Below are 27705 nucleotides of genomic sequence, written 5' to 3'. Positions count from 1 at the left end.
TGAATTTTTTGCATGGCCTCCAAGATTTAGAAATGCCATCAAAGGAGGAATTTACCAAAGTGCTGAGCTCTTGGAGGTTCTGCGTTCATTCTGGTACAGTGGAGAATGTAAAGTATTAACTACTATTTCATTTGGTATAAATTAAATTCACATATCAACAACTTAGTGTTAAACACAAGGAGAAATGTTTTATCTGAAGATCACGTTAACCAAACATACAATTGACAAGCGTTTATATTGGGTCAGTTGAGGTAGAGAGGCTACCTACAAACATCAGCAATTACCTCTTCGTGGTAAATTGAAGTCACTGATATTAAAAGTTGGACTTAGAATAATCTTAAACAATAATTCCATGAGAGTTTGAGAGCATATTCAAGCAGCAAAGTAATAATTTCATATTTGAAGTTGATACATAAGCCTTTAAAAGTAGCTACTCTGTAGTTTTTAGAAACTCACTTCTGCATGGAATAATTAGGTCTACTATCCTAATACTATATAAAATTTAATCACAGAACTGTGGGGTACCTCTCATGATGACTTATTTCCATTGTTGAACTACTCACAGTATAGATTTACTAGCATTAGTGCCAACACTGTCTGTGATCTTGAAGTTGCTCTTGTTCTTCTGTTTAAGCAGGGAATTTGACTACTCATGAGTCTGATCATCCCATTATTTTAAAAACTGCTTCTCTTATTAAAATCAGAAGTTTTCATTCCCTCCAAAGCAGGTTTTTTGGTGGGGGGCACATATTTATGATCAAACAATTCATACCCACTTTTCTTGTCCCATTTCTGGCCAATTGCAACAATGCTGGTGTTAAGTGCCTATGAAACACTATTAAAGTAATCATATTTTCAGGCTCTGTGCCTGACTTCACATGGAATCATTTATTTTAATACTATGGGAAATAAGGTCACTGCAGATAACAGAGTTTCTGAAGGGTGAAATGTTCCTCACTGCAGAATAGCAGCACAGTATACCCAGATGATGATGTGCTGTAAATTACTTCTTGGAAGTCAGTGGATTTTAGCATTTGGAATACAAAGACCAAAGAGTGAATGAGAGAAATCAGAACATAGAGGGAAAAAATGCAGGGTATCCAAGCTCTTGCTGGAGCACCCGATGACATGTATGCAATAATTTCTCAGATCTGCCTGACCACGGGTGGTTGCACCTATCTTGTTAACCAGGATGAGCCCAGGTCTGAAGCACTAGCAAGGTTTCGTTGGTGGATGGTCGGCCTTATGAGCTCCTCGTGCCCTTCCATAACAAATAAAACCCTCTCAGCTCTGCCACCAGCCTCAGAATATCCTTGTGCTTAGCATCTGTCATGGCCCTCACACACCAATGACAGATATAGTCAACACTATGCACCTAAATAGAAAGGTATAAGAATTGTGGACTAGTTTGATCCTTGCAGCTTTGAATTTCAGAGATCACTCGAGGATTTTTTTTTTTTTTTTGTGGAAACTGTAAACAATCAACAAAAAAACAAAAAAAAGGCCCAAGCCTCTTTATCTTCCAAATGTAGTAAGAAGTGTTTAGATACACACTTTAATATATTTTCTGTGGCATTTTTGTAAAATACAGATATATAATTATAGATATAATGCATATATAGCATTTACTATGTCAATAAAAAGCTAGCCTTTTCACAATGACACACCAATAAGTATTTACAATATGATTCAAATTTTAAGGAACAAAAGTTTCAAACAATACTGTGCGGTTATATAAGAATAATTGGAGGAAAAATAAGAGACCAGTACTAGATAAATCCCAGATGACAAAGTACATACTACTACCAGGAGCACCCCCATGCATAAACCTTTGCATAAACCTCCATGCATGTCTCCATGCATAAACCTTTCTCCTTTGCAGAAATATGCATGGTTTAGCTCTTCCATGTTTCTACCCGGCCACAGTCCCTTAAGATGACACGTAGAATTATCTCACTTATCCTTTTTCAAGTACAGATTAATTGTACCACTCCCTTCATTTAAAGCTTTGTCCAACTGCAACATTTCAAAGTCTTGACTACAGCAGAAATTACTATGCACGTCTTGTTAAATCAATGCAGCTATGCAGTTTACACATTTGAAAATTTACCCTTCTTCTGCACATTTTAAATTTTACAAATTTAACATTTTACAAATCATTAGTTTCGGGGTTTTTTGAGCAGTGTTTTAGCATTGGAAGCCTTTGTTGGAGATCTGACTCAAAAGAAACTGGAACACCAAAACCAGCCGGAGATCCAAAGTACATGAATGCTTTGTTACCTTCATACATGAAGACTGTCTAAACATACTTGCCTCTTTAGCATATTGTTCCCATATCCTATGAGGCATGGAAGTGCTATTCCATTTCACATTTGGGGAAAAAAAAAAAAAGTAGATACAGTGAGGCTAGGGAATTGCCCAATTGCCCAGTGTCACTTGGGTAGTTTATAACAGAGCAGAGAAAAGAGAAACAAATCCACGTCTTCCAAATTTTAGACTCATCCTCTAAACTTTCCAGCTCCAAAGGAGAACTTCATAAATCAGTATTTTTATATGTATAACACAAGCATACATATAACTAATAAAAATAAAGTATTCTCTGTGCACGAGTTTAATTATATACTTTTGTGGTTTCTCTTCTCTAAATAATAAGAAGAGCTGGAGAAGGGTCGGCTTCTCTTCCATTATCTCTCTCCCAAAAAAAGAAATACTAGCTGCAATGAGCATTTCTTAAACTGGGAGCAGTTAAGTCACTATTTGCCAGAAAACATATTTGAACTTTTGAGAAATGCAATGATTTACTTTCGCTGAAATTCTAGGAAAAAAAAAAAAAAAAGATATAAAATTTGAAGGCCTTATTCCCTTTTGCCATAGGGTTGTTGGGAGAAGCATTTTCAGTTGCATTTGCACCCACTTGAAGATGTCGTGAAATCACCTGCACAGCACAAAGGAGGCCTAGAGTAAAGTGGGAGAAGAGCTGTTTTCTCCAGCACTAAAACGTGTCCCATATCCTCCACATTTAGTGCTCTGGCAGGCGGGCAGCCGAGGGACAACTTTTGCATCAGGACAGATGGACACAGCGGCCAGGCAGGCGTGGAGAAGGGCAGAAGTTTCCCAGTGAGACAAGTGTCTCCCCACGCCCTTGTCACTTTGGAGAAGCCTGGTCAGGGGCAGATTTTGATCCGAGTTTCTACAAATTCTGGTTAAAAACAGGGATGGGAAGGAAGTGAACTGCTTAAATTCCACAGCAGAGACTGTTTGAGGAACAGAACAGCAGTAATCTCATGGCAGAAAGAACAAGAAAGGAAGATGGATGGCTCTCTGGAGAGGAGGAAATAGGTTGTAGGTGTCATGCTGCAGCATTCAAAGTAAACTATTGTGGAAATTTGGCCTATTGTAATCCTGGTCCCGATCCTGGTCAAGTTAGAGGGAGACAGCCACCACAAAGTTCTGCTTCCAGCAACAGTTTGTGGGCAAATTGGGTTACCTGCCTAGATGGTATCAGCAATTAATTTATGAGATTCTGAGGATAGAGTACATTTTGCTCTTACTGAAAAAAAAAATACCCCCAAGCAGGAATTTCTCATCCTGCTTACTTTTTTTTTTAAGTCAAACCTGCATTTTCCTTTTAAAAAAAGTAAAAATACAAAAACAAAGATACATTAGAATATCCTACTGTCCTGTAAATGTCTTATAGGAAACATTTATGGTGAAAAAAAAAATGCATCAAGCCCTTTCTTTAACAAAATGGAGCACCCCAAAGTTCATTCTGACCCAAAGAATGGTGCTTCTTCTACTGTTGGTTTAAAATCACTCATATCACCACAGTTTGAATCTGCATTATTTGTCTTTAAATCTTTTCTTTAAACCTCTAATCATAATTCTAGACTAACATTGAAGAAGATCCTAGTAAGAATGCCGAATATGCTGGAAACAGCATATCATGAGGAGGCCAACTATTCTTTCTATTCATTTTGTATAAATAATCCATTAGCTAAGCTTCTGTTTTAGACTGGATACTTGACGCTTATCACTTTAAGTCCAAATGCCCTTCATATCCCTTACAACAGAAGAAACTTGTAAAATGCCTTTGTGCATCAGCTTAGCTTTGCATGACTGTTTTAGAGAAACTCCCTAGTATTATAGGAAATGTACGTGGGCTTATTTATGTTGTTCGATACTCTAAGTGTCATTTCATTCTTTAAAGGGGTTAGAACAGAGGAGGGGGGAAAAGGGGAGGAAGTCTTACTTAATTTGTTGCATATGTCCCAACGTGTTATACAACTAAGTGTATTATACCAGAAAAACTAAAGCAGTCTGCGCCACAACAAACTCCGTGTAACTCAAAATAGGAGAATAATCTGGCCACAAGCAAATCAAAAATTCAGTGAAACTTCCTCTCATATTATATATACACACGCTTTACAAGCTACATCGAGTGTCCTTTCATATTCCAAAAGAAATACATTGTAGACATCAAACATACTGTACTTTTACTTAAAGGCTTCATCAAACCATATGTGCAGACACTTGAGAAGACGAGAGTGTTAAGCTTCCTAGGGTCCTAGAGTCAAAGAAATTCTGCTGCCCCCCACTGCTAAGTAAGTGCACTCCTTCCACGGGGGGCAACATCTGCCGATCCGTCATGGTTCCACTTGGCGAGGACCCCAAGAAACTTCCTTGGGAAGAAACAATTTTCTCAGGACTGGCAGCCAGTTTAGGGGATGTGGAAAAGTTATATCCATACAGCGCACAGGGACTGTGCAGTCTGAATGTGTTGTAGGAGCCTTGGTGGCTTTGATTAGTGGTGAAGGCATTGCTGGATGGGGATGGCATGATGTACTGGAGCTGTGGAGACATCCCTGAAATCTGCATGGAAATGCCAGTTTGCGGGCAGCTGAAAGCATCCCCGTCGCTGCCACTCATGGACATATTCACAGTTGTGCTACTCGACACGCCGACGTAAGAGGGAGTCCGTGGGGGCGCAAATGTTTCACTGGTTTGGTTTGTGAGCCGGTTGTAGGTCTCGGCCAAAGAAGTGCTGTATCTGTTGAGGGTCAAGCCCGAGCGGGCACAAGCTGAGTAGTCGGCGGGAGCGAGACTGCAGAGTTGGCTGGTGTTGGGGCTGAGATGGAAGGCTGGAGATGAGCACGGGGAACCTGGTAGGAGGTGCGGGTGGGTAGATGGCACTCCACTGCCAGATCCCTGGAGTAAAGTAGAGGAACCTGTGTTTCCTGGAAGAGAACATGAAAGGATAAGCAGCATGTTGAGAAAGATTCACTTCCTAGACTGTAACAGAACAAGGTCTTTATGCTTTGGTAAAATAACCCCCTGACATGAAATGTTTGATGCAAAGAGATCCAAAAATTGTTGTACACTTGTGTGCAAATATGTATATGCGCATATATGTTCTTCTAAAGAAATGACCTATTCAAGACCGGAACACAAGCTCTGCTTCTGCAACCATCATTCAATATATCCAGAGTTACAACTGCTGCCTATGAGGTTAACTACTTTTTCTTTGAGACTTGGAGCAAATTGCATGGTCATCAGGACATAGCAAGCACTCCTTCTCTACTGCTCCTTCACAAATACAGGTTTTGTGCCATCCAAGTTGTTACTAATGGCTGTAGTGCATTTGCAGCCCTTTGCTCTGTGTGTGCCAGCTGAGGAACCAGCTCTTTACATCAAATCATAGAGGCTCCCATTATTAAAACAACTTCAGGGAAGACTAGGCAGAATATTGTGCTCAGCAGCTTCATTTCTTAAGCAGAGGAAGTAGGGAAGTAGAGGTTTAGGCTTGCAGTGAACTATTCATTTGCTGAAATCAGAACCTTTTACATAACAAATAATGCTCTTGAAATGCACTGCTTGCCATGGGCGAAGTCTTTTCTCAAGACTCTGAAAGTTTCTTAACTGCAAAAAGAATTTCGTTTCTTAGAGATTTTATTTCTCCATAAAATGAATGTGGAAAAATATGTTTTAGCCTTCCATAACCTCCCAGAAACACCTCTGAAGAAGGGCTTTCCTGATTGTGAATCACACTAACAATAAAACAGCTTGATGATACAATGAGATACATAGACTGTCAATAACTTAGCAGGATTTCAGGATAAGTGAGCTAGTAAAAAGAAAAAATAAATTTTTATCAGTGAACTCTTCCTATTCCAAAACACCAGACACTTCTACATACTAGAAATCCTAGTGTAAATCCTATTTATTTTTCTTCCAGCCTACATCAACATCTCCACTCTCTGCAGATGGGCAATTCAAGTATTAACAGGATGATTTTCTAAAGGGGTCTTCTAGCAAGTTTCTTTGGCTAAGCTCTAAACTGCACACCCAGGCAAGGTGCATTAGCTTAAAGATGGTGCAAAACGCTTAGCTCCCACTCTTTCAACATAGTTATAACTTCAATAAGACTCTTAACTTCAGACAATAGCAAGAAAAGAAGTGGGAAGGGCAGGACTGGGACTCCCCTGCTTTCAAACAGTGCTAATATGCAAAATTTTTGGTTTGCTACTTTTTTCTGCATCCTAGGTTTTATAAAGCAGGATGGTCATAGTTTTGTCTTCATGAACTTCTGTGCCAGAAAGAAGACTGTTACCTTGTTTGGGTATCCCAGGTATATCTTCAAATGTAAGTGTCCTCAGCGAAGGTCTCCAGAAGGCATAAGATTCTACCAAAGCTTCCAGTCCCATCCTATTTAGAAGAAAAACACCATGATGTCATGATAGAAAGCTGTATCTGACCGCACATTGCTCTGGATACTTCACCTCAGACACATATAAAAAGCTGCAATATTTCAGGATTATTTGGGGGGAATTTGTTCTGCTTTTTAGAGAAGAGCTAACATCCTGATCAAGGTCATTTATGGTCCCTGGGCTGGTAGCACGCAAAGAGCTTCCCAGTTCCAAAAGTCTGGCTCTCAGTTCTGTTTTTTTGCTTTGGCTTTAATGGCATTAAATATTTTCCTAGTATGACATTTCCTTGAGAGCAGCTGCTCTCCTTGCCGGAGGGATGATCTCCTATTTCTGATTAGAAGAAAGGTGATCCACAGGCAACTTTTCTTTAAAAAAGATTCCCAGCCATTGCCCATGAGTTAGAAAATCATGCTTCTGACATGAGCAAGGCATGAATATACCACTTTTTTTTTTATACTAAGTTTATAAGCAAAGTATTGCTTATTATCTGGGGACAAAATACCTTTAGTAACTAACTGTTCTCAGTGATTTTCTTCCAACAGCTTGACACAACAAAACAGAATTGCCTTTCGACACAATTGAGACAGACAATATGTGGAAGAAACCCTGTGCACTGAAGGTAAAGGTCCATTCATTTCCTGACAGAACCTTCTAAATAATGCAGCTCAGAGGTGTAGTTTTGCTGTTACTTTTGGCTGCTGGGTCCCAAAGGCCTGCTAAGTGTCACACCACTAACACCAGCCACATACCAAGCACAAGTTCTTGCCTCTGAGCAGCGACGCTCTGTAACCTGGAATGATGAAAATGGCCCAATTTGAAGCTACCGACATGCTCTTCTAATACAGCCTCTTCCACATTGCGTTTCCAGCAGGATCACAAATGCATTTCAGGAAACAGTTATAAAGTATTTATTAGCTAACCCGGGCCTAAAAAAGATAGCCTTCATTTGCTGCAGTAATGGTGAATTTTCATTTCTAGTTAAAGTGGAGATAAAAGCCACCTCCTGGAGGAGTGTAGCCAAGGCGATAATTTATACAAGATGCCTTCGAACAATTTCCTCATTTTATCACCACCCTAATTTACGCTATCAAATGGCCAAGTTTATTTAACAAACAGTTATGTTTTTTCCTGAAGTATTTAAAGAGAGAAATTCTGGTCTTTTCCTGAATAAAATATTTTATAGGGTCAGACTTAAGGCCTAACTGAAGAATGAAACTATTCTTAGCACATAAATTCTGTTGCACTTCGCAAATGTTCAGGGAATGTGTTTAAAAGGTGAAGCTACTGATTTCTATACCTGTGGGACTGAAAGGGATTATTTTAATTAAGCAGAACTATTGCATGAAGCAGCACAGAGTAAGAAAACTAGCTCCAGTAACTGAAAGAATACTGAAAAGTTGCATACCATAGTATATTTTTAACCCTGTTGCTGCACAGGGGATAAAAATAACAGATAATTCAAGATAATAATAATTAAATATTTCTAATTTTTAATTTCTAATATCTATGTTCAACAACCATGTAAATTAATAATTAACTGAGTAAACTAATAGCTTAAATTTAAAAGGAAATCTTCCTACAGAATTAAAAATCTAAGCTGTATTCACAGGCATATTTATTCAGAACTTACCAAAGAAAAGAGGAATACTGATTTTGGTAAACTAATGCTTATTCACTGCATATAAAATATGCAGAATTGCTCTATAACACTTGCTTTTATCATATTTTCTAAAGCTAATCCAGATACTTTTACACAGAAATTCTTTCCATAGGATTGATCTTTTCATCCTATTCTGCAGACTGTAACTGTCTTTCAATTCAAATGTCACTTGAATGCTTTATTGCTCAAATCAAACTGCTCTTAGGCAAATCAAGATAAACCCCTTCCTGTAGCCTCGTTCCTACAACTACGTTTGCATGGCTGCATATGAAGCAGTGCTATTGCATCAACATAATGTTTAGACAAAATCAGTGTGTTTAGCTATATACATCTAGTTTAAGATTGACTTTTTAAACAAATCTTTATCCCCTATTTTTCAGAACATCCTCTCTTACTTGGTAGAACACTATGGGTGAAATTTTAACCTCACGTGAAGTCAGACATTTCCACGGAGTCAGGCTGTCACCTATATGTTTCTTTGAAGGCTCTCTTAGCATTTATTTTATAGCTCTGCAATGAGCACACGTAGCAGAGACACTGTCTGTGGGGAATTGTCAAAGAGAGGGTGTGTGGCAATTTATTTCTTCCCCAAGTTTACACAGCATGTTTTGTTTCCTCAGTCTGGATTTATCTGGAAGTTAATGCTCACTTAGTTTTAAAATAAGACAGCTACAAAGGAAGAGAAAACTCTCACTTATGCCTGTGAAAGGGGGTTAATCCGAGGCCTAAGGAAAGCACAAGGCCAATTGCTTCCTGCTGGAAGACAAAAGTCTCAGAAAACAGCAAATACGGAATGCAAACGAAAAGATACTTTTAGATGATTCCAGTCAATCTTCATAACCACCTCGCCTCTTCTATAAATGTTTATCTCCTCTTGCATAAGAAAAAGTATTCCAGTTTGCTGAGCAAGCTCAGCCTTTTTGCAGTTCAGGTGGAAACAAAACAGCTTTTAATGCTTTATAGCCTCTGCTACAAGAAAAGCAGCTTACAAAGATACTCTCCGAGCATTCCTACCGGTACAGCTTGCTTCCTTCTCAGGGAGACTAGGTCATAAATATAGCAGCTGTAGAAACCAAATGCAAAGTGGTCACTGGAACCGATGTATACTATGCACCACAATTAAATGCTTCTTTTTTTAGCTGAAATGGTTCAGCACACAATTCATAACAGGCTTAAGTATTTTGCATTAAACAGTCTTCGGACAAAATGCCTCATTGGTACTGGCAGCAGAGTCTAGACCCAAGTCTCCGCTTTGCAGTGCTCAGGTTCCCGATTGCTATTTTGAAAGATCACGGAACAAGAGAGAGCTAGCTAGCTATTAATCAGTCCAACTGCAACATAAGAGACAGAAAACAGGCCTGTTCCAAGGTCATCTATAGCCTAGGAGGAACAGCACTCACCTAGGAATTGCATACTGAGAATTTTAAAATTCTTTAGGCTAAAGGGACACCTGAACACAGATCTCCCCTCTCCTAACAAGTGCACTAAACACCCTGCCACTGCATGAGGGACTTGGCTTCTCTCCTTTGAAGAGAAAACAGGGAGCCATTCATCTACTCTAAACACCACTAAAGTGCAAGAGTCTGGCACCGTAGTTTCACAATGGTATTCTGCAATTTGTCTCTCTTGCCAGAGAAAGGAGATTTCAAGAGCAACCTCTCTTGTTGGCTAGCTGAATTGCTACTAACTTGATTATAAATACAGATATTCCCTTTTATAGGAAGGACATCCACCAAGAGCTTTTGAAACGTGATTCTGTCACCATTAAAAAACCTATCTACTTTCCCAGCACCTACCTGTTACGTCCTGAATCCCTAAATCCTTTGGCAAATGGATTTCTGTCAATCTTCAGACGAGTTATCTGTGAAAATGATTAAAGGGAGATGGTGGAAGTTCTGCAAATTCAGCAAAGTAACTCAAAATATGACCCTCCTGATAGAGCTAAGCTAACAGTGACATTTTCTGTCTTATTTCCCTTGAAGCAGAAACATCTTTCCATTTGTATCATTTAAAATTGTTTTCCTGAAACACAGTAAAATAAGGGCTGGCCTCATGATCATTGCTTTTCCAGGTTCCCAGATAAGCTACAGGTATTTGTGCAACCAAAAGGCAGTTTGTAATTCTGTTTACTGTCATTCTTCACCTAAGAGAATACATTGCCCAACTGTGATAAAGTTGAAATTAATTTTTATTTCTGTATAGGCCAAGAAGATTGCCTGTAGGCCATTATTTTCTATAAAACCATGCAAATGTACATTAATATTTTCAATTTCTTTAAATAAATGGGGTAGGTATCAAATAATTATATTTCATTATTTACATGCTCTTGAGCTCTAAATGGCTATTGCCCCCATTAAATGTCTTCTCACTGTAAAGATAACAAGGCATATATTACTTCCCAAAACATAGCTGAAATATCGTATATGGAATTAATAAAATGCCACAACACTAAATATGGCAGCACTATCAGTGTTAATATTTACACAAGTGACAAAGGAGAAACAAATACTGGAGTCAGGCAACCTGCAGTTTATTTTTGACTCTAAAGCTGCCTTGGAACCCAGATAAACTGCAGTTAATAATGAAGAATGAATGTAGTTAATGAAAGTGGCTGCAGCTTTCTCTGGATCTCAGCCTTTCCTTTAAGCTCCTGGGACACCTTTTGCAGAAAGAGTTTAGAAATTATTGGGATCAAACCCAGATATGATTTAAAAATCTGTCTGGGCATTTACCTACATTTGAAGGTACAAAAATGCCATTAAAAATTAGACTTCTCTTTTCTTTGTGCTTCAATGCTGCACTCGTAATGAGGACACTATTAATGAGGTTGTCTATTAGGCTGTGAAGTCTTCATGACAGGAGTTAACTTTTATATACGCCACATAATTCACATCATAGCCTGAAGTCTCAGCTATAGCCTCCAGGCGCTGCTGCAAGGCTGCTAGTGAAAGCTACTAAATATTAAAAGGATTCAGTCAATGCATTTTTACTAAATGCCGTAATAAAAGAATCTCCTTCTCTGCTGTCCTGTACCGCTCTCGTCTCCTGTGAGAAGCCTGTAAACTTCCCCACGTTACCTGCTGGTTTTGGTACGCCGTGACGGTAGTGAAAACTGTCTCTGGAAAGGAGAATGCCTTGACCCCTTCTGCCGAAGGTATGGGCTTGACGGGCGACAGGTCGTCTCCACAATCCTTGCGGATGACGTGGACACGAGGCTGATACTTATGCATGGAGTGCAGGATAATCTGTGCAATCAAAAGGAAAGGGAAAAGATAACATTTACTAGAAAGGACACCCTGCTGCTTCGGGACTAATAGCTTTTTGGAACAGATTGTGGCATGTGTTTACCATGCCATTTACTGGAAATGAAATGTTTTCTTTAACCTCTGAAGGTTCTTATTACAGTAGTCTAATCCCTGTGCATTTACGTTATTGCCAAGCCTAAGCATTTAAAAATTATGACTCGGGAGCTTCAAATTCAGGAGACCAGCTTAACAAAATCAGGAGTGAAGTCCTGGGCCCACTGCAATTAGGGAAGTTTCGTTGCTTTTTTTCACTTGAGTCTGGATTTGATCTGCTGAGATTAACAACAGCAGCGTTTGCCTTTTGTTTTCAAAACCTTCAGGATAGGCTTGAAGCATTTTCCCCCTCGATATCCTGAAGGCTGGAAATATAACTTTGTTTTGAGCACAAGCTGAGACTCTCACACTCTGAAGGAGCAGAAACTTCGAGTAAAATAACACCAAAATCCCCAAACTCCAAGAAGTTAATAACTCTAAGTTTACAATATGTATACAGGCACAGTGAATATCAATACACAATCTCCTCTGTACATACAACAGCCAAGCATGAAGGGTAAATCTACAAGAACTCTACAAACTTTCAGGGCATAAAGTTAAACACAAAAATATGTTCTGGTATTGCTCCCTGATTTTACAGGGGACTTAAAATGCAGAAATTTCCCTCTATTTCCCTCTATTTCACTTCAGCTAGACACTACTAAAATAGAAATTTTCAAGAAAATAATATAATTGGAAGCTTAACTATTATTTTTGGAAGGTCTAATAAATTAGTAACTCAATAAATAAATAGACCTGTGGCTATTGGCCTGTGGAAACGCTAATCGAAATTCAGGGGAAGCTTTTTAATTTCCTGCTCTTCGAGCAGCCCCAGAACATGTAAGTGCTCCGGCACTTCACAGAGCCCTCGTGCCTCCTTGCCAGGTTCCAGGCAAGCCCGTTCATCCAGGCGACACAGAGGACATCAAAATCCGTTGGATAAACTATAGTTTGGCTAGTTTCGTATGCTCGCCTCTAGCCAGACATGACCCCATTTTGTAAAAGCCAAGTTTTTGAATAATCGAGGGGTTTATTAGCCAGTGAGTAGAGTTTTGAGAATGACATTGGAGGCTCCAGTGCATTTGCTCAAGGCCTGACCCACAGATGTTATCGTGTGAGGTCTCTGCCGGGCACAGCAGCGCTCCTGCTGGGATTAGTTTCCCCACCAGTTTTGAGATCCAAGTGGGTGCTCAGCCACGCTGCAGACCTGACCATAGGCAATGACAAACCACGTAGCTCTGGACAATTTTGCTCATGTAGGAGAAGCAGCAAAGTGACAGGAGCTGGGAGATGCGCACTGCCCACTCCCCATCCCAGGGGTTATTGGAGCTAGGCTGGCCTGGTTATCGCTGCAAAGGGACCTTGCTTGCTGACAGGCTGTATGGAAATCTCCCAGCGTTGAAACATCGCTAGCTGGTCAGTGATCGGTAGCAGGGAATGGTTTTTCTTTTGTACGGCATCTTGTAGGATTTGGTTCCTCACTAGGATGCTGGATTCTAGCTATCGAACACACAATTGCAGGGCTTTAGGGAAGTGAAGAGCAATACTGTGTGAGCTGAGTATAAAATGAGAGGACACGGCGTGGACACTTTTTACCTAAAGTTACTCTCAGGGCAAGGCTAAGGAAGAAGAAGATCCTGGGTTTTCATTTGGTTTTGCTTGCATTTAGCAGGATTATTAGCATTTAACAGTCTATCTGCAGAAGCAGCAACTTTCCCTTTGTACCCTTAAAAAACAACAGCAGAAAGACACAGTGAGGTGCCACCAAATGCCAGGCAGGGGCCAACATTGCTTTCAATCAACTTTTTAAGCATCTTGCTCTCCCTAAAACCCCTCACACTATAGGAGCAATGCACACACAGATACGTCTCACACAGCTCCACCAAGCCACCAAAGCAGCTACAAGCACACCGATTGCTTTCTGACAAGAATTATCTTCATAATAAGCATTGTGTAGATGGTTGCTGCAGCAAGGTTGCCATTCTGACAGTGATCTTAGGCACCACCATCACACAAGTCTCATAGCCAGCACAAAAGACATCCCAATTCTCCTGCCCCACAGCTGAGTAGACACTTCCCACCAGCAGTGACATCCTCAAGGAACCCAGATCTGCCTTAATCCTCTCTGTAGTGCCCACACATTCGAGCTTTCGGCAGGGAGGGAAGAGCCAGGGAGCACGAATTCTCTCAAAATTGCAAGTGCAAATGCTGATGTTTTCCAGCTTTTGCTTGTGACAAGAACATGCAAGTATCCGCTGACTGGAAGCAGAGCTTACAGCTCAGAGCAAAGTCTGGGCAGCGTAACGGCCTGTCTCTGGTCCCAGCCCAGTCACATGTGAGAGAATGAAAGAAAAAACCCAAGAAACAATTAAGACGACAACCATCTGATTTTCACTGAAAGTTAAAAAGAGGTTCCTTTGCGCTAGCACAGATTGACAGGCACAGAGAATAGCATAAAAATAGCACATCAAGAACAGCACGAAAACAGACTTTTTCCCCTCTTTTGAAATTCAAGCATAAACCAACATCAAAATCAAAAAAAAAAAAAAAAAAATCAAATCAGACCTAGAGAACGACTTTCCAATACAGCACTTATTCCACTGATGGAAGATGAGAGGCACTAGTGTATGGTACAAGGCACGTCAAGAGCACGCGCTGCTCAGTGGCAACCGCAAGATAATGATTTACCTTTCTTTATCTCAGCAACTCAGATAAATGACACAAATGCCACAGTGTGTGTCTTAAGGGTCAAGCCTCAGGATCTCTGTAGATACCCTAGCTCTCCCAAGCAGGGACTTCCCTCTGGAATGAGCCGTCCCAGAGTTGGTTGCTTTCCTTGAACGTGAAGCTACCACTTAGCACAGGGCCCAGAGCAACACAATGCAAGCAAGATGTCTTTAAATACGCACAGAAAATAAATATTGCATAGAAATACTGCCTTATCATCTGCTTGCAAATGTAGTCCCCATGCCCACAGACACGAGCCACCTCAGTCAGTGACTCCGGGAGCTAACACCTTGGGGTGAGTAAAAGGGCTCTGGGTCAGTCTCACTCTCCCTAAAACTCAAAAGAAAATCACACTTGCAGGAATAATAGAAAAGCACAACCCAGCCCCCGAATTTCAACAGGGAAACCGGGCAGAAGGTGCCACCTCTGTGCAGGACAGCAGGAGCAAAGAAGCATCTGCCATAACGGCTGCAGCCCCAGAACCAAACGCAGTACGGAAAACACACCAGAGAAAACCAGCTACATCCTGCCTGTGATTAAACTACTGAAGGAATAAAGACATTGTGTAGAGACCGCATGGAGCTTTCCCTGGGCCATTCTGCCTAAGCGGGAAAAAAAATTCTTAAAATAAAACAAAAAAAACTTTCTAATAACGCAAAATACACCCTATCTCCCTAAAAATAAACATGCTAAGCATGGTATGGCCTTGACCTCTAGATCTTTTAATCCGTCATCCCTCCCCCGGTACCCTCTTGAGAAAAATGGTTCCTTCCTGCTTATGAGAAACAATTGTTTTTTATATTCATCACAAAATATGATTATTCGTTTTCCATTATTGCTGGAGGCGTTCAGAGGCTACATAGCTTTTTCAATACAGCATTCCACACTACCATAGCTTTAAAAGAAAAAATGTACCCATTGGAAGAGACACTTTTCTGCTTTCTGCTTTTGCCTTTTCTGGTAATTATGAATGACATGTTTGCAATTTCCCAGATTTGAGAAATATGAAATTATTTTACAGTCATCCTTCTTTTGTCCTTTTATTTTAATGCTTAAATTCCCATTTTGGGGAGGAGGGGCGCTGCCGTAGCCCTGAATCGGTTCAATGTGTCTCACATCACTGCACTGGAGCTTTCACTTCACTAGTTTCCAAACCGAAACACCTAACTAAAGGACCCGAAAATTTATATTCCTCTACATTATGAATAACGGTGTGTGCTGCATACACTGCGCAGTTTTCAGCTTAAAATGAAAACAAAGCTACCATCCGGAATGGAAAAACAGGGTAATGCAGTTCTCTACATATTCAAGATGTTATCACGGGGCAGGCTGTGACTGCAAGTGCCTGGTGGAGCCCTGTGTCCACGCATCGCCCCTCTGAAACCACTGCCTATGAAAACCAGCCTCTCCACTGCAGAAGCAGTCGCATCTTTTGCTTCCTCAGGTAAAGCCTGGACAAGAGACTCAGGACTCAGCCCAGGCAGCTCCCGCTCGAGCAACGTGACAAATACTCAAGTATCGGAAGCACTACGGGAATGACCTAGTATTTACTCAAACGAACCTTGTCAAATTAGATCCCTGAACTGTAATTCTGGAGTAAGTCTTTTTTTCTTTTCTTTAAAAAAAAAAAAAAAACCCACAATCCTAAACAGAAGCACTGCTGTTTCAAAAGATGTAACACCCACGCCGTCTTTTTCAGGAAGAACGTGGTAAAATTACAAACAGTATTATACAAAAGGGAGCCGCTCCATCCATCTAAGTTACTAGCTAGCTTCACCAGCTCAATCCAGCCCATCTCCTGTCTTAGCTCCTGCACAGTTTGACTACAGTCCTGAGCTAATCTCGTTTGCAAACACACAGAAAAAAAAATATCCTTCATGCTGATACTTGGAACAAATTTTGACAAAACACCTGGCTTAACATCACAGAGTTGCAGTGTCACAGAAAGATAGGCACAGTGTCCTTGTGCTGTGTGGCAGGTACATTTTCTTCCACTTTTTTCAGCGAAAGAGAAGGTATCCTGCTTAATAAATTGGGCTATGTTAAGGTCAATGGAATCCACATCCTGCCTCAAAAACTTGCGTCTTACATCTTAGAACTCCACCACCAGGAATTCAGCGCTCCCTTTGAAAGAAAGCCAACACTTGCTATTTATTACTGGATTTTACAAAATTAAAGGCTTCGACCCTGACTAAAAGCAATTCTCATTCTTTAATTATTTCCTAAGGTGTCAAGTAAAAGCATTCTAAGGATTGCTGGAAAGATACTGCCTTACATTTGTCACGTTTCAACAGTTCCGAAGAGAAAAGGAAATATTAATATAACACGTTTTGTCACATTAGATAATGTCATAACTAAACAATTTAGAACTTGCAAACAGAAATGCTCGTGCTGCATACGTCCTCGCCAGCGTTGCGAGAAGTAATGAGCCTCAGCTGTGAAAGGCTCTTGCTTCATAAGGTACGCCATAAATCATTACCGGGGCGAGCCCGGCTCCCCTGTTGTTCCTTTTTTTAATTTTTTTTTCTTTTTTGCCTGCAATTATTGGCACCTCATGGTATTTTGCACAATGGTTAAGCAAATAGTGGGGTGTATTTTTATTCCCACGAAGTCGTGGCGGGGCTACTCGTGTCTCTCCTGGCTGCTCGCACGGTGGGGAAGCGCGCGAGCGACTCCGTCCCTGGGCATGAGGCGGCCTTGCCTTGTAAAGACTGCCCTTGCAGGACTGCACGGCGGGAGTAAAACAGCAGGCTCCAATAAGCACTTAATTATCAGCCTAGGAAGCGGGCAAATCCCAGGTCTGCGCAGCAAATTCCCAAAGAGAAGCCCGGATGCTCCGAGGCCGCGTGGAGCCCCGCGCGGCCCGGCGTGTACTCACGTGCCCCTGGTCATCGAGCTCGTTGTTGGTGAGCTTGAGCTTGTCGAAGCTGATCACCTGCCTCATCCACGTCTCGCCTGAGGCCGGCGAGTCGGGGTGGATGTAGACGCGCGGCGGCACCGGCGAGTCTGCGTTGCCAGCCACCATCCACTTGGAGCTGTGGTAGACGTACCTGCAGGAAGGAAACACGGCGTCTGCAACAGGGAAACTCGGAATAATTTATCCAGCCAGTTCAGTATTAATATACTAGGGCCTAATCAGTAAGGATCCATCTCTTAGCGAACACGAAAAGACAATATATGAAAGTTGGGGGTTTCTTTTAAGCTCAAAAGCTCAGTTTCAGTAACTAAAAAAGAAAGGCTAACGGTAGGTCTCATCTGACCCGGTACTGCTAATATCAGTTCTTTACTGATGATCTTTCCACCATCCTGCTCGCTGAGCTCTGAGCTGCTCCCAGTTCCCTGAGTGCCGCAGCTCGGCTCAGAACAGGCAGTAGCTCATGGGCAGGTCTGGTTCCAAATTTAACGTATCAATAATTCCACATTGGGAAGATGCAACATGCTGAGCCTAAAGTAAAAGTCTATATGTAAAACTACATAAGGAAAAAGCATAACTTAGAATTGTGAGAAATAATGAAACTATATCAAGCTATATTCTTGCTATTTCTGTGAGACTATATTAATTTTCACGAATAGCATTGCAAAAAGGCATAACAACAACAACAACAACAACAACAACAACAACAACAACAACAACAACAACAACAACAACAACAATAATAATAATAATAATAATAATAATAATAATAATAATAATAATAATAATAATAATAAAAACACAGCCCGTATTTAATTTGGTGAGCCAATACTGGCAAAGTTGTTTCCAAATAGAAGTAGTGACAGCTTCAGCAGGAAACTTATTCTTAAGGCAGATACTTCACGGGACAATTTAAAAAGGACTAGTTAAAACCAAGGTATACTGTCTTTCAAGAACAGTAAAATCCTGAAAATCACCTTTTTTTATAATATATAAAAACATGAAAGACCCTGTCAAAACATCAGTTTGTACAATTCAGTTCCTTGAGAGAAAATTAGAAAATGACAAACAATACCCAGAAATGAAAACAAAATGGGACTTCGTGTAGCTAAGCTTTGAAACTAAGCTGTGAAACTAAAATCTAGACCGTGATGAGGTCTTTTCCACAAGTTCTCAACCCTAAATCATACAGCTAATGGTTCTAATATTTTTCATTTATTTCATATTTCTTAATTTAGATGAAATATGCCCTTTTTCTACCAAAGTAAATAACTTCCTAAATATCAATAACACGTTTCCAAGTTTACAGCTAAAAATCCAGAACTAGGTATAATTTTCTTCATTTTTATTTAGTTTGGGGATCTGCTCTGGCAGGAAAAGATTCAGTACATGACTTCTACGGGGTCTTTCAAACTGAAAAAGCCCACAGGACAGTCAGTTTGTGAAGCCACACGAGCAGCAAATGTAAGTAACAGTCAGTAATAAAATGCAAAGATTTTAGCACAAACAGCAAAAAGAGAGATCAAGTTAAACACCAGCGTTTAGCAGGACGATCAAGAAAAAGGATGCTGATATATGATTGCACACATTTAAGTTTGCCAACTAAGAAAATACTGCCCTTCTCACAACTTTCGTTAAATTACTCCAGTTACTTGGAGTCCACCGTATAACATTCAGCCAACAACACAGATCAGTATGAACGTATTTATTTTAAACGAAACACTGTTTGAAGCCTCATACTAAATACTACTGTCCTACTTAATATTACTAATTTTGTTCAATTTGAAGCGTTTGCCTTGCTTTTTGTAGGAAGTAAGAAACAGTTCAGAGCTTCAAGGAAAGACATGCTGAGATTGCTAAGGAAATGCATGCTTGCAATATAAAAGCGACACAAGGACTTTCCATTTTAACCAAACTGCACAGGTTTAAAAAAAAAAAAATCCACATATTTTCCTTTTTTTCCCTATGGTGCAGAACAAAAAAAGCCTTCCCTGGCTACCAGAACTGTATGTCCTCAGCATTTATATCTTCACCTTGTTGAAAAGAAAAATACAATGGTCATAAAAAATGTCTCATATATTGCTTTAGGAAAGGACGAAAATGCAGTCAATTAAGGGAGGACACGCAAAAGACATGGGGCAGAGTTTGTCTAGGAAACATGGCAGCATTCCTGAAGAACCAGCCTTCTGGTCTCTGTCTGAAACGTTCCTATTTCTACAATTAAATCTGCCGCGGTTTTCCCTAAATTATACTAAATACAGGCTTGAAATCACAAAAACAGCAACTGGTAAGGACCAAATACTGCCTCCACTGAACTGCTTGGCAGAAGTCCTCCTGGCACCTGTGGAGGATGGGATCATGTTTGCAAAGCAAGGTCTCCAAAATGTACAGCTCCTAATGGTCATTTCTGTGGGCCTGATCCTGCAAAATCTCCTGCAGAACTGCAGTTTAAGCAGTGCCCAGCAGCTCCCTAAAGCAGGACAGTCCTTGCAATATGAGTTTAAGCACAAACCACTTGATTTCAAACATTCAAATAATATCTAGTTTTCCTTCGTCTCATAACTCTTCAAAAAATGACATTATTTCTTCAAAAGAAGAAATACATTAAATAGAATTACTGGTCCATCTGAATATATACAGATGTTTATCCAGATAGTGAATTTATAAATGACAAACAGTTATTAACATAAATTAAATAATTAGTTCGAAGCATAATCCAGAAAGTTTGTATCAAATATATTCTAATGTCTTTTAATCAGTCATTAATATTCTTAATGCTATTGACATTATCAGTGCTAAGGTTAATACCATTTAGCATTGGAAAAAATGTGCATTTTCATTTTTATTTGTTACTCTGAAATAATTCCCACTGACGTGAAGTAGATTTAAGCCACTGATGAGGAATGCAATCTGATAACAGCATCCTTTTGACCACTCTAAAACTGCAGTCAGTGAAAAAAACACACTGAATATTTGCCCTCAGTATATATACAACATCAGCCAAATGTATAAAGAACTTCAATAAAACTGCAGTTATTTTTTGCATACTTGGCAGAATGTACATTTTTTAAAAAAACTTTAACTGTGCTGGGATGAAAATAAGAATCTGAAGGAGAGTTAAATGCTCCCTTCTGCTAATTTATATACTGTTAATATTTTCCTCCAATAGCCAAGATCCCCATGGCTCGCACGATAAGCTTTTTGCCTTCAAGTCACCATACCTGTATCTTTTGTTATCCACTGGCACAATATCCATAGCAATATAATACTGCTGGTGTGGGTCTAAACCTGAGATCTTCACTCTCATTGCGGGAAACATCCGCCTGAACACAGAAAGAGAGAGGTCATTTTTAATATGAAACAGACTTGGGAACGGTCGTATAGGCGAAGGAACCGGTTCGTGGGATTTTTCTTGTTCTTCCCTTCAGCCTATGGAGTCCTTGCTGACGATTATAGTTACATGGCCATGAAATGGTCCATTCGATATGTCAAAACAGATTTTTAAAAGTGCATTTACTTGAACAATGCTGCGTATGTTTTGAGATACGCTTGGGGAGTACAACTATTACCACATCATTTCGGCTTTATTGTTAGCCAGTAAATCATTTTGTTTTGAGGCTTCATTTTTGCAGCACACGCGTTTCAAGCCCATCAAGAGGTCGCAGCTCGAAATGCCTTTCTGGAGATGGGCAAATGCCGCTCCTGTGCGGGAAGACCAAATCTGAGGGAAACGTAAATCGCCAGCGAGCTTTTAACAGACAGCGGCAAATGCTGGGCCATTTATACATCGGCAAATGATAACGCGAAATCCACGGCGACGCAATTATAACACGGCAAGGATGCAGTTATAAAAGGCAACGTGCCATGCGAGGACCAAACAATATGGTCTTTATTGAGACGGGACTTCCTGTCTGCAACCTACTAAAGGTGAAGTGCAAGAGTGGCCCGGTGGTTGAAAGCTATAGTAAAACTTCTTTATTGGAAGCAGAAACGAATGCACAAGCTAATTTGAGGAAAAAAAAAAAAAAAAGGAAAATGCTTTCACGATTAAGATCATTTCTGCGAGGAGAGAATTGACTAATTAGCCGATGCATAGATTTTAATCTAAAAAAAAATACATTTTGTAATTCAGCGTACACTTGATAGACTTTTATCTAAAAAGTGCATTTTTGGTGGTCGAAAAGACACATCCTAACAAAGAGTTTACCACAAGCTAATGAGGAGTGTATTTCTTTACATTATGGACCTGAAAGCCATTCCAGTTTATGCTGCATTTGCTGCTACCCTTAAAAAAAAAAATCAATTAAAACTCATTACTGGGGAAAAACAAAAAAGTTAATGTTATTATTTCTGGGGGAAAAAAAAAAGGTAAGCCTCATCGCGGCTAAATAGTTTTTGCTGTTGTTTCAGTGCACCTGTAAGATAAAAAGGAAAACCTTTCGACTGGACTCTCTTAAGACAAATGCTGCTTTGTGCTGTTTGAGACTGCGTTTCAATCATTAATAAAGCCGCTCTGAAAACGTAGAAGGTAGCATATGGATTCAATAAAATATGTTTTTGTAATTTCTAATAAGTTCAGATACTTTTATACTATCCAGGTTTTTGCCATGTGTATCCACCGGGAAGCGAAGGGAAGGGAAGGGGGGTCCCTCCAGAGGCACCGGGCGCTCGCAGACTCGGCCCTAACGAGCAGCAAGCGCCGGCAGTCCCCGCGCCCACCCGAAATCGCCGCCGTCCTCCCGCGGGCTCGTAAATCCGCGCGCTTTGCAGCGCGGGCGCTGCTGCCACGCGTGGGCCGGGGCCCCGCACCGGGGGCGGCCCTTACCTGCCCGCCTTGGTGATGATCATCTCGGTGCCGATCTCGTGGAAGCGCTTCCAGAGCTCGGCGCCCTGCAGGTCCACGCGCGGCGCGGCCAGCGGCGGCTCCCCCGCGGAGCCCTTGGCCGGGGCGCCCGGCGAGGCGGGCGGGGAGGCGCCGCCGGCGCCGTCCTCGCCTGCGGAGAGAGCGGAGCGCAGGGCAGCCCGGGGAGCCACGCGCGACACGAGGGGCCCCCCGCGACCCCCGCCGCGGGGCCGGGTGGACCGGCCCCTTTTAACGCGGCCTCCTCGGGACGGCGGCCTCGGAAAGGCGGCCGCGCATCTAAAGGCGCGCAAATGCCTGCGCATCGTATATGCATTTGCGCGTACATGCAGTTTCATATATATTTAATGCCATCTACTTTATAAGTATATATATATAAAAAGAAGTTCAGTGTGCACTAATGTGCATATATATATATATACATATATATATATTTAAAAAATCTATATAAAGTTTTTTTCGCTCCTCGGGAGCCGCCCGCAGCCTCCGGCTCCCCCGCGGGCCGCCCCGCGCGGCGGCTCCCGGCCCCGGAGAGGGAGCGGGGGGGACGCGGGGGCCCCGAGCCCCGTCCCGCGCTCCCCAAGCGAGGGTGGCTTGGCACGCGTCGCGGGGAGGGAGGGGAGACAAACTTTTTAAAATTTCTCCTGGCATTAAGGAAGAAAATAAGGAAAAATAAGACAAAAAATGAAGCGGTTTCGCGGGTGCGGAGCGGGGAGCGGCCGCGGCGGGCGCTGCGCGGGCGCGCAGGGCGGCGGGGCGCGCACTCACCGGCGGCTCCGCGGGCGGCGCAGCCCGGCTCCGCGTCGCTCCCGGCCGCGGAGCTCCTGGCGCAGCAGCCGCTGCCCGCGTCGTCCTCGGCCGCGTCGTCCTCGGCGCCCAGTTTGCGCCGCTTGGGCTGCCGCGCCGGCGGAGGCGGCGGCTGCGGCGGCTGCTGCTGCTTCTCGGCGCCGATGAGCGCCTCCACGGAGAAGGCGTGAGCCTTGAGGCTCATGGTGCTGCAGGGCGAGGACCGCCGCTTGTCGGCCATGCCCTCCCTCCGCCCTAGAGCCCGCGCATCCAGGCGCGCAGCGGCCGCCGCTGCCCGCGCCCGGCCCGCCGAGCCGCCCGCCCGCCCGTCCTCCCGGCCGCGCAGGCGAAGGGGCTGCGCCTTTTCCTCGCCTTTCTTTTTAAATCCGAGTTATCAGCCAAGTTTTTTTTTTTTTTTTTTTTTTTTTTTTAGAGGCAAAAAAAAAAAAAAAAAATCTATTCCTTTTTGCAGATGCACTCTTTTCCTCCCCCTCCTCCTCCTCCTCCTCCTCCGCGCTCTGCCTCGTCTGATGGGCCAAACAGGACTGACATGGGTAACAAACGCTCTGCGGACACAAATTAGGGCTTGTAATTGAAATTTGTTGCCTTGATCTGTCAGCACTTCCAGGCAGGAGAGCGGTGGGAAGAACTCGCTCATTAGCGTCGCGGCGGCGGCGGGGGCCAGGGCGGAGCCGCGGGGCGGGGGCTCCCGCGGCCCGGCCCCCCCCGGCCCAATCAGCGCCCATAGCGGCGGCCCGGGACCCCCCCGCGCCGCGCAGCCAGGGGCCCCAGGCCTTGTCCCCCCCGTAAGCACTTAGCGCAGCTCCCCGGCATCCCCCCCGCTTCCGCTGCGCACCCGCGGAACGCGGGGCCGATCCCCCTCCCCGCTGCCCCCCGAAACGGGGAGCGAGGGCGAGCGCTGCCCTGGGGTCTCGTTGTGCCCGGAAAAAAATATCCGATCGCCCCATCAAATTGCCTCCCGCGCCGCTTTAGGGCTGTTACTGCTGCTTGTGGTTATGACTCGGCTCTGCCGCTTTCCTCGAGCCCTTCCTTAAGCGCGGGCCGCGGAGGGTTTAAGTGCAACATTCAAAGTCCCCCTTTAAACTCAGATCAGGCCAGACAGCGAAGCTGCAATAGCGAGAAAATCAAACTCAGCCTTGTATGAGCATCGCTGCATACATCCAGCCTCAATAACCTAAATAATAATCCCATTCGGGTGCATTGAATAATTTTTTTTTTTTTTTTTTTTTGGGGGGGGGGGAAGGTGGGGAGGGATCCTTTCGTGTCTTTCCAGTAAGTAAAACTAGTAAAATGTGCAGATCTGGAGCCAGACACTCTGTTCTTCGCTTTCCCAGGAAAATGAGAAAAGCTATTGACTTGGAGCATTTTGTTGTGATTTTCCTTTCTTTTCTCGTCAGTTTGCGTTATTTATTTTTAACGGATAACTAGATGAAGGGGTGAGTTATGGTGGCATATGCGTTGAAGGGTGCAGAGCAGAAATACCTTCCCCGTACAAAAACACGGGGAAAATCTCATGGTTTTGAGGATTAGTTTTGGACTGCAGAGAGAGAGTAATTTATAGTTCGCCTAGCTGTTCTTGCAGTTGGGACCATCTCGTTGAGACCGTCGAGTGGCACCGCTGAGATTTCTGACTGCAATATGAAAGGGCAGGAACTGCCGTTTAAGAGACGTTAACGTCCCCACTGTAGAATTTTACTTTTCCCTAAAACGTATTTTTTTTCAGTAATTTCACTGGAGAGGTGACTACTTCAACACAGGATCTGAGCAAGGGCTGGCCAAGAAATACGCCCTAGAGGTGAAGTATCCCTTCAAACAAGGTTATCAGCGCTTCACTTGCAGGAGTGTCCCCGAGAAATGAGGATATAGGGACACTTAGATAACCGATTAAAAAGAGAAACGAAAGAGGCGCCGAAGCGCCAGCCCTGCCCGCGCTGGAAGCGGTGGCGATTTGTCTTGGGAAAATTCAGCGCTACGGAAAAAAAATCCCAGTGCAGTCGCTGTCGCTTTGAATCGATAGGATCCCATAAATTGCCTGGTGCCTGTCACCGGCGCACAGCGCTGCGGCGTTAGTTTATCTTTACATTAAATCTGGGACGTATTAAGTGTTCCCTGGTCTAAAGGCTGCCTGCTCCGGCTGCTCCAGCCGTGATTGAACGTGAAGGAAATCAGATGTGCGCGAGTGGTCGGGACGCGCTAAGCCCGCGTATCCCGCCCGCGCTGAGGCGCCGAAGGAGATCCATGGGGAGAGCGCGGACGGGAATGGACGCGATGGGAGCTCCGCGGGGCTCCGCCGCCCGCTCGGCACCCCCGGCCCGGCCGGGCCCGCAGGTACCGGGCCGCGGCGGCCCAGCCCGGGCCGCGGGACGAGGCGCGAGGGCTGCTCGGGACCCGACGCCCCCACGCGCGGGGCCGCCTCCCGCGGGAACCCCGCGCACACACGCGCAGGTCGGAGCCGCGCGGGGAGGCTCCGGGCACGGGCGCGGCTGGTCCTGCCCAGTCCGGGGCTCGTCCCAGCCCAGCGCTAACTGGTGCGGGCCTGACCTCCCGCCCCGCACCGCGCAACGGCGAAGGGACGCATTGCCCACACATACATTATATACATATATATATGTGTTTTTCTTCTCCTCCAGAGAGGGTGGGCGCTGGTCGTTGCGGTTGTTGTTGTGGATTTCCCTCGCTGTACACACACACACTTTTCCTCACAGATTTCTGCAGCTTGATATGTGGCATGTTGCTTTCATTTTTCGGCTTTCTAAAATAGCTGGATGGATTTGAATTTGTTGAGCAACCTGTGATCCATATGTCTGCCCGATTAATTTTTTTATGGGATGATGAAAGAGAGGAGAATCTCCCTATATATAGCGTTCTGCTAATGGAATAATAGATATATTTTAAGCACCTTTCGGGGGTTGGCTTTATTTCCGGACTTTAAAATGCAGACGGGGGTTTTAGGTGGCTGGGCGAGGTGCTACTCGTTTGATGGTGGAGAAATGCGCATTTAGATTTTCCATGGGGGAAAAAAAAAAAAAAAAAAAAAAAAAAAAAGGTCTTCCCGGTCTTCCCACCCACAAGCCATTTTCCTGCGCTCTGCTCGAAAGACATTTAGGGACTTCTGGCTCTTTAGTGCCATTCACAGAGCGGTTTCTGCAACATTTTGACAATCATTAAACTCGGGTGCCAGGGGAGGACAGCAGATTATCCAAGGGGTCCTTCTCTCTTCCAAGACACAATTTTCTCTACCTTCCTAGCAGGGGTAGGGAAAACCGTTTTCCTGCCATCATCCACGTTTTTCCCCCTGCGATCCTCACTCACCGCATTCCCCCAGGGAGATGGGGAGAGTAAAGGTGACAGCAGGGAAGGGGGCAGCACGTAGGGGACTGGGGCCGGGCAGCCAAAACGCGCCCCACAAGAGCGTCCCGGGATCGAGCCCCGCTCCTGCCCAGCCCCGCGCAGCTCCCTGCGCGGCTGCGGAGCCTCGAAGCGGCAGCGGGCGGAGGCGACACGGGTGTCCCCGCGGCCTGCTCGGCTGCGCCCGCCCGCGTGGACAGCGCGGGGACAGGGCCGCCCGCCCTGGGGCGCTCTGTAAAACCGCGGGGATAAATTAAATTATTATTATCGTTATTGAAATGATGGTGGTGGTGGAGGTAATAATAATAATAATAATAATAATAATAATAATAATAATAATAATAATAATAATAATAATAATAATAATAATAATAATAAAGCCATTTGCTGTCCTGGAGCGGGATAGGGACACGAGGATCACCGCGCTCTACGGGAGGGTGCGACACCGCAGGGTGGCAGATTTGAAGGGCGCCCTTTGCAGGCTCCCGTGTCGCGGTTTGCGATCCTGCGGATCCTGCGCATGTAGAGCGCGGAAATCGCTGCCTTCGTTCCGAGGGAACCGCTGTTTTAAGGGAAATCTCCCGTCTTTAAGATGACGCTTCCACTTACGTGTATTGTTCGTCTCGGATAAGCGGGGTTTGAAAACAATCTTTACATGAAAAAATAAGTGTTTGCAAACGTTACATGAGCGTTGAAGAAACCCCTGGCTTAACTTTTTATTACTATTATTATTGCTTTCCTATAAATTTAACTCATATTTTCATGATTGTCTCAGGAAAAATATGAAAACATGTATGGAATTAAATGAAATTAAATTAAACTAGGTAGTCTTAAATCACTCTAATTTGGAGTGGAGGCACTAATTGGAGATATTTATGTTTGCGAGGCTGGGATTTCAGCAGTAAAAAGATACGGTATATCCCCGTTTTATCATAACGCGGGTCCACGGGAACGCTCATATTGTATCACTGTAAGAAACGATGTGTAGTTAAACAACATTTTTTAACTAAGGCTAGTGTCTTTTTATGGTAACCCTCGGTCTTTAGTCAGGGCTAGTTCTCATATTACATGAAATGTACTTTAAGAAGTACTACCTGCTCCAGCTGTCCAGGAAAAACTGAATTATGGAACTAGGAAACATATGGCAGTTGCATATTGCGCGAGTAAGGTACATATGAAAGTTATAAATTTCTTTTTTAAGTAACCATTGTAAACGCATTTTTATAGGTTTCACAGTATGTATTACATCTGTAATTTTAATTTTTGCAATATACCTTTTTAAAGATACCTATGTTTTCTGTACCCCAGGGAAGGAAATGCAAAGAGACGTTTATAAAAAAAAAAAA

At 43.2% G+C, this 27705-nt stretch overlaps 1 protein-coding gene across 2 annotated transcripts; it reads right to left on the bottom strand.

Moving 5' to 3' along the window:
- Positions 1–4396: 4396 nt before the first annotated feature.
- On the bottom strand, positions 4397–23231 carry TBX18 (T-box 18). Of its 2 annotated transcripts, none has more exons than XM_026038455.1 (8): positions 22967–23231; positions 22169–22337; positions 20565–20666; positions 17308–17479; positions 11442–11609; positions 10161–10225; positions 6608–6702; positions 4397–5234 (listed from the first exon to the last, which is right to left on the bottom strand). In XM_026038455.1, exons 1-8 carry the CDS (start codon positions 23229–23231, stop codon positions 4510–4512), a joined length of 1761 nt encoding a protein of 586 aa, XP_025894240.1. In that variant the 3' UTR covers positions 4397–4509. The 2 variants fall into 2 exon arrangements, with proteins under 2 accessions (XP_025894240.1, XP_025894239.1); XM_026038454.1 differs by having other exon boundaries at positions 22973–23231.
- Positions 23232–27705: the final 4474 nt, after the last annotated feature.

Source organism: Nothoprocta perdicaria, unplaced genomic scaffold (assembly GCF_003342845.1).
Source record: "Nothoprocta perdicaria isolate Ctin4 unplaced genomic scaffold, notPer1 scaffold_21, whole genome shotgun sequence".
Taxonomy (NCBI): Eukaryota; Metazoa; Chordata; class Aves; order Tinamiformes; family Tinamidae; genus Nothoprocta; species Nothoprocta perdicaria.
The sequence above is the reverse complement of the archived record's forward strand: the minus strand, read 5'-3'. Positions and strand labels throughout refer to the sequence as shown.